At 43.0% G+C, this 12,047-nt stretch overlaps 1 protein-coding gene across 1 annotated transcript in view; it reads right to left on the reverse strand.

Annotated features, from left to right (window-relative positions):
* LOC144781946 (cytochrome P450 2G1-like) overlaps positions 1-12,047 on the reverse strand; it is a 552,942-nt gene that overhangs the window by 165,247 nt on the left and 375,648 nt on the right. The window contains exon 5 of the mRNA XM_078661038.1: positions 9,328-9,504. Coding sequence (XP_078517164.1) covers positions 9,328-9,504 — 177 coding nt within the window. The remainder of the gene's footprint in view (positions 1-9,327; positions 9,505-12,047) is intronic.

Genomic DNA, 12,047 nt, shown 5'->3' on the forward strand with positions numbered 1-12,047 from the left:
TGTGTAATTGTAGAGAGCCTGAAGGCTTCTTTGCAGACCAAATGGGGATAGATCTAAAATAATAACATCATCTGCATACAATAAAGTATGTATTTTATGGGAAGCAATTTTTGGAAGAAAGTTACATATCTGCTGAAAGCGTTGAGGCATGTCGCTGAGATAAAGGGAAAACAATAGAGGACCGAGAAGACATCCCTGCCTAAGGCCATTTGGGGTCGGAATAGGACTAGTAAGACCTTTTTCCTTCCCCATTTGAACTAGACACCAAGTATCTGTATGTAATGATGATAATATGTGTAATAAATTGTCCGGGATACCCATTTTACTGAGTTTTCTCCATAGTGCTGCTCTGTCTACTCTATCGAATGCGGTAGAAAAGTAGATAAAAGCAGCATATACAACCTGATATTTTATTGTAACATATTTATCTAAGATGGTTTGCAGAATGGCGATATTGTCTGTGACTGAATGCTTTGGTCTAAATCCAGCCTGGTATAGGGGGATCAGTCCGGCTGAAAAGGCCCAATCTTTTAGGTGATCTAATACTGTCGCAGTAAAAATCTTTCCTGTTGCGTCTAAAAGGGCTATCTGTCTATAATTACCAGGATACAGCCTTGTACCCTTTTTATGTATGGGTATTATAATGCTCCCCTTCCAAGATTTGGGGATGTCTCCAGTATTGAAAATGTAATTAAAGAGAGGGGATAACATCTTACTCCATTCTTTGGGGTTGCACTGGAGGACCTTAATCGGTATTTGGTCCGGACCTTTTGCTCCTGTTGTTCTTGCCTTTCTTATATGTAGCTCAATAGAGAATGGGCTAGAAACTCCACAGTCTAAAGGTTTTATTTCTGAGTTCCTGACAGAGTGGTAGCTCATTTCTGAGTTAGTATTTAATTTGTATAAGTTGGCGAGATAGAGTTCCCATTCTGATGGAGGCACCGGAGTAGATTGTAATACTTTTTTGTGCCTATTTCTTTCGCAAATATATTCCAATATGCACGTTGGTTATTTTGTTTCGCCGCTGTCTGCAAATCTACCCAGTGTTTCTCTTGGGTTATTCTCTTGTTTTTTTCTCTTTCTCTCCTGCGTTGATTTTTCAGTTTGTTGATTACTTGCTGTCTAGCTGGTAATTTTTCTAAAAATTGAGCTCGTATCAGTTTATTTAGATAATTTGTATTAATAGCTAACTTTGTTTTTTTATTTTGATTCTTTGTAGGTTGCCTCAGCTTTTACTATAATTTTCGTGTTAGCTTTTTGATTACAATTTCAAAATGTGTCATTGGATTCTCTGAGTGTATTCTTTGCAAGAGTTGTGTTGAATCAATTATGGAGATTATTTTGGTGAGAGTAGCTGAATTCCAATGAATCCGTCTTTGGGTTAAGTTTACCAGGACTGTACTATAGCTATACATTATTTGATTTGACTGGGACAGTTGTGTTCTCCACTCTGTACTTAGCTGTAGTATCGCATGGTCACTACCATCGGCAAAGTTGACTTTAAGTTGTAAAACTGATCCAAACAGTTCATAGCTACAGATCATATAGTCCAGTAGTGAGGAATTACAATTTCCCTGTCTTGTGTTTGAGGCAGGGATGTCTCCTTCTATATTGCCATTTAATATATTCCATTTAAAATGGGTAGTGATTCTATTAGGATCTTCCCTCTTTTATCCGCCTTATTTTCTTTAGGAAAAAGTGGAATAGAGATTCCCAGGGCCTCATCTGTGAGCCAATTTGCCCATTTCGATAATAGCTCATTAGATATTTTCCCATTAAAATCACCCATGATGAAAAGCGATGGATAACCCTGGTTTTCTATTGTTTGTTCGATGTCTTTTAGAATTTCTGTAGTAAGTGTATCCATTTTTGCTCCAGGGGGGATGTAGATGTCTATGCAGTTAAACTTTGATAGAGTATTGGCCGCCATAGCAGATAACAAGCTGACTCTTCAACAATAAATGTATATAGTTCAGTGGCGCAGGGGCTGCTTCAAGTGGAGCATTGTAAACTGGCAAACCGGGTGAGCACTGTTACAACTTCCCTGAATGAGCTGCAGCCTGAACTGAAAGCACTGGACTGCAAAGTAGATGACCTCACAGGTAGAGTGCACACCGTAGAATGCAAGCAGAAGACCCAGAAGGAGAAAAATGCCAAAACAGTATTAGAGTAGTGGGTCTCCCTGAGGGAATGGAGGGATCGGATATGACGTTGAACTACTTTTCAGAAGTCAAACAGGCTCTCAGAGGCCATACTGCAATACTATCTCATTTTCCCAGCCTCATTACGGATTGTATTAAATGTGAAAACCCACTTCTGTGATGAGCCTGATACTGCCTGAACCTGGATAACCCAGAGGGTGAGTCTGGGGTGGTTGAAAAGTTTCAGCACTCCATCCATCATTTTGTATGCCCAGACATAGGTCTCTTGCTCATTTTGCACTGGATTCAAGCTAGCCTGGCTGATGATGGGTGTTACCCCGAAAACGGTCCCAGGATACTTGTTTCCAATCCTGAAATGACCTGGCTTGGCAGTTCGGGCTGGACTGTTCCTATAAGGAACATGATCATGACTGATTTGCTTATGGCTGGGTCTGAACTGGGGTGTCTATGTGAGCTAAAGAACGATGATGGATTTAACCCAGATCTGTAACTGGGGGTGAGTGCCTGAAAGGTTTCAGCGCTCCATTTTATCATATCCTTGTGTTCGCTTTGTATGGCCTAAGTTGGCAGGGTATGCCCGGATGTGGGATTTCTTGCACACTTTGCAACTGGATTCAAACTAGCCTGGCTGATAAGCGGTGTTACCCCGAAACTGGTCCCAGGATGCTTTTTTCCAGTCCAGGTAAGTCCTGGCCTTGCAGTTCAGGCTCTACTGTCCCCATAAGGAACAGGACCAAGACTTATTTGCTTATAGCTGGGTCTGACCTGGGTAGTGAAGTTAGCTAAAGAACAATGATGGAATCAACCCAGATCTGTGACTGGGGGTGAGTGCCTGAAATGTTTTAGCACTCCGTCCATCATCTCCTTGTGTTTGCTTTGTTTGCCCTCAGTTGGCAGGATATGCCCATACATGGATACCTTGCTCACTTTGCCACTGGATTCAAGTTTGGGGTGTTACCCCGAAACCGGTCCCAGGATGCTTTCTTGCGGTCCAGGGACCACCTGACTTGGTAGTTCCGGCTGGAATGCTCCCATAAGAAACAGGGCCAAGACCTATTTGCTTATAGCTGGGTTTGAACTGGGGTGGTCAGGTGCGCAAAAGAGGGAAGATGGATTCAACACAGATCTGTGACTGGGGGTGAGTGTCTGAAAAGTTTAAGAGCTCCGGGTATCATCTCCTTGTGTTTTCTGTTTGCCATAAGTGGCCAAAGGTATGCCCAGAAGTGGTTCCCTTGCTCACTGTGCCTCTGGATTCAAGCTAGTCTTGGTTGATGAGGGCTGAAGCAGTGAAACTAGACACAGGATGCTTGTTTCCGGTCCAAGAAGGACCTGGCTTGGCAGTTTGGGCTGTACAATTCCAATGAGAAAATGGGTCAAGACTGATTTGCACATGGCTAAGTTCAAATCGCAGGTGGCATAGTGAGTAAAAGAATGATAGATAAAACCCAGCTCTCTTGACTTGGGATGAGTGGTTGAAAAGTTTCAGCACTCTTCCATTCATATGGCTGTGTTTGCTATGTTCGCCCTAACTGGCCAAGGGTATGCCCAGAAGTGGGTCCCTTGCTTGCTGTGCCACTGGATTCAAGCTAGCCTGGCTGATGAGGGGTGAAACCCTTAAACCAGCCCAAGGATACTTGTTTACGGTCCAGTAAGGACCTGTCTTGGCCGTTCTGGGTGGACTACTCCCATGAGCAATAGGGTCAAGACTGATTTGCATATGGCTTGGTCCAAACTTAGGTGGCATAGCGAGCAAAAGTATGATTGATTAAACCCAGATCTATTGGCTGATGGTGAGTTGTTGAACATTTTCAGAACTCTGTCCTTCATCCAATTGTGTTTGCTGTGCTCACGCTAAGTGGCCAAGGGTATGCACAGAAGTGGTCCCCTTGTTCGCTGTGCCACTGGGTTCATACTAACCTGGTTGTTGAGGAGTGGAACCCCAAAGCTTGTCCCAGGATTCTCATTTCCAGTCCAGGGAAGACCTGGCTTGGCAGCTTGGGATGTAATGGTCCCATAAGGAAAAGGTCAATAAACATTTGCAAATGGCTAGATCCAAACTGGAGTGGCAAAGTGAACAAAATAACAATACATTTAACCCAGATGTCTTGCCTGGGTGTGACTGGTTGAAAAGTTTCAGCACTTCATTTATCATCTTGTTGTGTTTACTATGTTCTCACTTAGTGGCAAATGGTATGCCCAAATGTGGGTCATTTGCTCGCTGGGCACTGTATTCAAGCTAGCCTGGCTGTCGAGAGATGAAACACTGAAACTAGTCCCAGGATGCTTGTTTCCAGTTCCAAGGGGACCTGGATTTAGGTCTGGACTGTTCCCATATTGAAAAGAGCAAGACTGATTTTCATAGGGTTAGGTCCAAACTGCAATGGCATAGTTAGCTAAAGACTAAATCACTCCGTCCATCATCTTGTTGTGTTTGCCATGTTCACCCTATGTGGTCAAGGGTATGCCCAGATGTGAGTCCCTTGCTTGCTGTTCCACTGGATTCAAGCTGGCCTGGCTGATGATTGGTGAAACCTCAAAAAGGGTCCTAGGATGCTTGTTTTGGTTCCAGGGAGGACCTGACTTAGCAGTTCAGGCTTGACTGTTCCCATGACGAACAGGGTCAAGCCTGATTTGCATATGACTAGGACCAAACTGAGGCGGAGTAGTGAGCAAAAGAACAATGGGTTGAACCCAAAGCACTTGTCTGGAGGTGAGTGGTTGAAAAGTTTGTCCACTCCATCCATCATCTTGTTGTTGTGTTTGCTATGCTTTTTAAGTGGCCAAGGGTATGCCCAAACATGGGTCCCTTGCTTACTGTTCCACTGGATGCAAGCTAGCTTGCCGGATGAGGGGTGAAACGCTGAAACCGGTCCCAGGATGCTTATTTTTGGTCTAGGGAGGACCGGGCTTTGCAGTTCCAGCTGGACTGTTCCAAATGAGAACAGGGTCAAGACTGGTTTGCATGTGGCTAGCTCCCAACTAGATTGGCGTAGCAAGCAAAAGATATCTTGATTGGAGGTGAGTGATTGAAAAGTGTGTGCACTCCATTCATCATCTTGTTGTGTTTGCAATGCTCGTCTAAGTGGCCAAGGGTATACCCAGACATAGGTCCCTTGCTCATTGAGCCACTTGTTTCAAGCGAGCCTGTATGACACGGGGAGAAGCCCCAAAACTGATACCAGAATGCTTGTTTCTAGTCCAGGAAGGACCTGGCTTGGCAGTTCAGGCTAGACTGTTCCCACAAGGAACAAGGTCAAGACTGATTTGCACATGACTAAGTCGAAACAGGGATGGCACATTATGCAAAATAATGATGGTTTAAACCCATATCTCTTAACTGAAGGTGAGTGGTTGAAAAGTTTGAGCACTCCATCCATCATCTTCTTGATTTTGCTATCTTTGCCCTAATTGGCTAAGGGTGTGCCCAAACATGGGTCCCTTGCTCCCTGTTCACTGGATTCAAGCTAGCCTGCTCAATGAGGGGTGAAACCCCGAAACGGGTCCCAGGATGCTTGTTTACGGTCCAGGGAGCTCCTGGATTTGCAGTTCCAGCTGGACTGTTCCCATGTGGACAGGGTCTAGACTGATTTGCATATGGCTAGCTCCAAACTAGGGTGGCATAGCGAGCAAAAGAACAATGTTAATCCAAGATCTCTCGACTGGAGGTAAGTATCTGAAAAGTTTCATCACTCCACCCTTCATCTTGTGTTTGCTATGTTTGCCCTAAGTGGCCAAGGGTATGCCCAGACATGGGTCCTTGCTCGCTGTGCCACTGGATTCACACTAGCCTTGCTGATGAGAAGTGAAACTCCAAAACCAGACCCAGGATGCTTGTTTCTGTTCCAGGGAGAACCTGACTTGGCAGTTTGGGCTGCACTATTACTATGGCAAACGGGGTCAAGACAGATTTGGATGTGGCTTGATCAAAACTGAGGAGGCAGTGTGATCAAAAGAATGATGGATTAAACCCACATCCTCTGACTGAGGTGAATGGTTGCAAAGTGTCAGCACTCTGTCCATCATTTTGTTGATTTTTCTATGATCTCCCCAAGTTGCCATGGGTATGCCCGGAAGTGGGTTCTTTGCTTGCTGTGCAACTGGATTCACGCTAGCCTGGCTGATGAGGGGTGAAACCCTGAAGCCAGTCCCAGTATGCTTGTTTCTGGTCGAGGGAGGACCTGGCCTGTCAGTTCGGGCTGGACTGTTCCCATGAGGAACAGGGTCGAGACTGATTTGCATATGGCTGAGTCCAAACTGGGGTTGCAATTTGAGCAAAAAAATTATTGATTTAAGCCAGATCTCTTGACTGGGGGTGAGTGGTTGAAAAGTTTCAGCTCTCCGTCTATCATCTTGTTGTGCTTGCTATATTTGCCCTAAGTGTCCGAGGGTATGCCCAGATATGGGTCCCTTGCTTGCTATGCCACTGGATTCAAGATAGCCAGGTTGATTAGGGAAGATACCCTCAAACTCGTCCCTGGGTGTTTGTTTCTGTTCCAGGGTGGATCTGGCTTGGGAGTTTGGGCTGGACTGCTCCCATGAACTTAATACCATGCTACTCTGCCTAGCCAGGACCACATAAACTAGATAATGAGGTGGGACCAGATGAGGGTACCCAGACCAGGATCCGGGACACCAGAGAACTGTACAATGAGACAATTGAGCACTTGCACTCACTGTCACACCTTTAATAAATCCTTGTAGTTTACTGCCATGGCTTGTTGGAACTGAATCCCAGGGGACGCCCATCACTGAGGTCCCTTAAGGGCATGACACACTGCTTTATGCCTCTGTTGAGATCAACAAAGAGTTTCAGGAATACTATGAATCTCTGTAGAGGCAGCCAAAACTGATGGATGTGGGTGGCTTGGTGACTATTTTAGGGAGGCTGCCCAAGCAGGAGATCACCCAGGCAGCGTGAGAGGAGCATGGTGGCCCAATATCCATCCAGGAGGTTGAAACATCCATCAAAGGCATGGCTAATGGGAAGACCTCAGGGTCAGATGGCCTCCCAGCAGAATGTTGTGCTGCATTTGTGGAATCCCTGGCCCCTCGGCTGGATGCTCAGTATGCTGAATCTTAACAGAAGTGTTATCAGCCTTAGTCCATCAGAGAAACCATAATGATCACGCTACCAAAGACCAAAGACCAAAACTCTCTGCATTTTGTTCCTTATATACCACGTTAAACATGTATTTTAAGATCCTCAGCAAAGTCTTGGCTATGTGATTATTACCCTATATGCCGAAATTATTCCATTGTGATCAGAATGGTTTAAACCTGTGAGGAGCACATCTTTGAACCTCTATAGAAGTCACCATGTCTTATTCGACCGAGACGTGTTGGTTCTCCTCATACTACCATTATGTCAATTTACCTGGATAAGGCTTTTGACTCAGTCAGGTGGGATTATCTTTATGATGTAAAGCTCCGGATGCAGCTGGGGCAGAATTGGATGAAATGGATCAGAATATTGTATGTGTGTCCCACTGCATAAGTTAAGATGGGCCACAGTATCTCTACACACGATAGCATTCACAGAGGCATGAGACAGACTATTAATATAAGTGCAGCAGAAATTCCTTCATCCAGGCTGGTCTTGATAGCAACAGTGACTGCCTAAAGAGTGGTTTCTGTGCTATAGCTACTGTAAAACCTGGGAGGCCAATATGTGGTTGGTGTCTAAGTATTGATACAATTGCTTACTGATAATTTCTCCATAATTTTGATGTGGAATGTCAACAGCGAGATTGGGCAATAGTTAGAGAGGTTGGCAGGATCTCTGGCGGGTTTATTTCTAAATAGGGGAGAAATAGGCATGTTTCCAGGATTCTGGCACATTGACAGTACTTAGTGAAAGATTGAAAACGTTGGTAAAATATGGCACAAACAAAGATAAGAACAGATAGGCTGGATGTGGATTGCCAGGTGACCCAGACTTTACTGAGGAATTCGAGTCCCAACCTCCTCAGCAGAAATTATATGAAGCCTTCCCAGCTGACACAGTGTAACAGGAGGTGGAAGGAGGGACTGAGCTTTGCTGGGTCGATGTGCCATCTGATATGTTTTATTAATCTTATGTAAAAAATGAAGTGCCAATCATTCAAACAGTTCCAGAGAGACAGTGAAAGGCAGGCTGCATGAGCTGGGCTGTGAGCATTCTTTTAGTGTATAAAATATCTCTTTAGCAGAAGCGCCAGACCTCTGAATCTTATCACCTAAGATGCTCCTACTTGTATCCCTTAGGTGTTTATGATAAATACTTAAAGAGTGATTGTAAGAGAGTTTGTCCTGTTAAGATTGGGACCAATGCCATGCCCTCTCAAGTTTATTACACCCTCGTCTCTCTCATTTAAACTCAACATTATAAAAGGTATTCTGGTGTTTGCCTCCGTTTAAGAGATTTAAAAGGCACAACAATGTACGGGGCACTACTCAAAGACTTATGAAGCCTTGCTGAAGCCTTATTAATGTCTGTAATCTATGCCAAATCCTGAAATTTTAAGCAAGCCTCAGTTTGACCTGGGCAACAGTTAGTTACTTCTCAACCATGAAAGTTTTGGAATATTAAACAGTATGTTTTAGAAATTAATAAAAAAATTATGTGTCTAAATAAGTGGTGTAGGTGAATCTGCCTTATCCGGTTGCTGTTAATAAATATTAGATCTAGCATACAGCCAGCAACATGCCTCGGACCACAAACCTTTTGTGACAATTCAACTGTTCCCAGGTTCACTGTCAATTGTGTGACTTCACTGTCTTCTGTATTTTCCTCATGCTAGTTAAAAGCCCCAAGCAAAACATTTTTGTCAGCCTCAATATTAGGAGGAAAGCAAAGAAAGTACTGGAATATTTAGACAGTATGATTTCGAAATTAATAAGAAAATGATATGTCTAAATAAGTAGCTTAGGTGAATCTGTCTTTATCCTGTGGCTGTTACTAAATATTAGATCTAGAATACAGCCGGCAACGTGTCGGCCAACAAACCTTTTGTGACAATTCAACTATTCCCAGGTTCACTGACAATTGAGTGACTTCACTGTCTTCTGTATTTTCTTCATACTACTTAAAATCCCCAAGCAATAAATACTTGTCAGCGTAAAAAAATAGAAGGAAAGCAAATCTAGAAACAATTATTAAAAAAGTAAGTATTGATTGCCACATTACCTGCTCTTTTCTGATGAGGTAACAGTCGACAAAGTCCTGTGGAGAGCTACAATCCAAATTTTCTTGATGCGATTTTATCCTGTCTAAGAGAAGATCTTCGAAGTCCAAGAACATTTTAAACATTCTGTTGTGAGGGCCAGGTAGATAGTACATTATCCATGGGAATATATCATACAGCTGTGAATGTAAAGAAACGTTATTAGCTAAGAAAATGATGCAAGTTTCAGAACAGCTCAATTTTGTCCTGGATAAAACTATTTCAGGTGTAGATGTCCCTGGGTAGGTAAAGACCAGAACAGATGCAGCTCAGCCAAGCTTGGAAATGGAGGGATATCTCTGAAAGGCGAGTGTTCAAAAAATGATCTAAAAAGAAGTATAAACTCCAGGTGAAGCTGTACTTATCACACATATATGTATATGTCCCGGGGACCACCACCTCCCCTAGCCTTTGTTAATTAATGGGGGGCCTTGCGGGCCCCCCCAAGCCCCATGGTCCACAACCTCCCTGGGGCTCTGTACTTGCTGGGAGAGCAGCAGCTTGCCCCCCCTCCTGGAGCCCTCGATGGCCCTGGGGACCATGACCCCCCAGGGTCAGCTCCTGCAAAGTCAAAGGGTGCCCACCCCTGGGACATTGCTATTTGCTATGGCAGGGCGGGAGCAGTGCTCCCGCCCTGTCATAGCAAACCCTGCTTTGCTTTTTGAAAGCGAGAGCAGGAAACCTGCTCTTGCTTCCAAAAAGCAAAGCAGATTGCTTTTGGGCAAGGGGAGCTGCATGTCAGCAGTTCCCCTTGCCCAAAAGCAATGCCGACTCTCGCAGGAGGTGGGCAGCTGGCTGGGATGCGATCATGCGGCCACCTCTCTTTATTTGAAAAAAAAAAAAAGAAATGGTTCAGACTCGGGGGATGGAGTCCTGGAGGCATAGTTTAAGTATTAAGAATAGGGGGCATTTTTTTCTCGCGTTCTTGGAGTCGCGACTCCATCACATTCAGCGCGGCCCCTCAGTGTAAACACTTTGCGACTCCAAGCAAGACAAAAAAAAAAACAATATGTATGTTTCATAAAAGAAAGATTAACAGTTGGGATATAAGGTGGCTCTAAAAAAGAGCCCTTGTTTTTATAATGAGATTGTTGTAACTACATGTAAGTGCGGATGCACAGCTTTAGATTGTTGAGGAAAACTCTGTTTCCTTGATCTGTGATATGTACTCCATCACTTCTATAGATGCCATTCATATCAAAATGTAGATTGTTGTTGTAGATGGACCCCTTTCTATGACCTCTGAAGTTTGCTGAAACAGCGTTATTAACATTCTTCCTAGCTTCCTCAAACTGTGGACAGAATTGATTTGACCAGTTTCACTTCTGTCTTTGGCATATGTTAGAGCATAGAAAGACAGTTTGAGGCAAAAGCAACAAGAACTGTGCAAAGGTGTCCTTCATTAGCATTTCCAGACCTACCCCAGTCAATGTGCCCAGGTCATTGCCACCACAGTGGACAATCATGATGTCAGGGGGTTTGAGATGAAAAAACGTTTTAACCAAAGGCAACAATTGGTGCCACTTTAATCCTCTCTATGCGATCCATTTAATATCCTCATTTTGCAAAGCCAGTTCTTTGTCAATAACTCTCCGTTCAGCATACCTTTTGCACCAGAAAACATAGTTGTGTCCAACAATCCATACTGTAAACATCCTGAAGGGATGTGTGGAAGTAATAAAAGGATGTCTGTAGCTGAGGTAGTCAGTTGGTAGAATGAGAGGGATATATACAGTTTTAGAAAAAAGTAGAGAATTGATTGGCTGCTTAAGAATATTGTACATTCAAAAATAGGGTGCATGATCTGATCTGATCGAATATTAAAAAAATGTTTGAAAGGTACAGTAGCTAGGATAAGGTGATATTTTGCGAATGTCAACCACACCTGCTGTTTGTATTTGTAAGCTTCTGTGCTAAACTTGAAGATTTGGTGAACTTGTGACCTGTTATTTCACTTCAATGTTCCATGAACTGTTGCTATGGAAACTGGCATTAGCGGGAAGGGGGTAAGGGTTGAATGTTATCTGTGGTTTTAAAATGTGGATTTGTAATTCATATATATGTTATATATTATTAAAGTAAGATTTCCCAAATCAGTACTATCTTTAGAAGTGGTATGTTCTTAAAAAATATTGGTATTTTTATTTGTAATATATTTTTGAACTCCCGTATTGCGGTTCCATCGCGTGGGTGCACGGTGGAATCGCAACTTCCAAACATTCCAGAAGCAGTTGGGGAACTTTTAGAAGTCAGTTCATAAGGGTTAATATGTCTAACCAATAGAAATGTGTTTTACAATTTGAAATTATGTAGAAAGCAATGTGATTTGTTACTTGCATTTATTTCTGTGGAGAAAGAGAGGGAAAGTTTGCCATTACTGGCTTTACCTTGTTGCGAGCAGTGCATTACATTGGTTGTGTGCATAAGAAAATCTTTTATGAGTTTGTGATATTTCATATTCTACAAATCAATTTGGAAGGTGACTTATACATTTTTGAGGTGTATTATGTATAAACTTTATTTTTAAAGTAAAAAAACTAGAACTGTGATGTTTGAAATATATTATTAAATGTAGAGATGTGTATTGTAGTTTATTTCATTGTATTTAAATGCTGTTTGAAACATATTTTGTATAGTAATACATGTATATTGGAAGATGGATTACTGATTATGGTAGTTTGGT

Source organism: Lissotriton helveticus, chromosome 9 (genome assembly GCF_964261635.1).
Source record: "Lissotriton helveticus chromosome 9, aLisHel1.1, whole genome shotgun sequence".
Taxonomy (NCBI): Eukaryota; Metazoa; Chordata; class Amphibia; order Caudata; family Salamandridae; genus Lissotriton; species Lissotriton helveticus.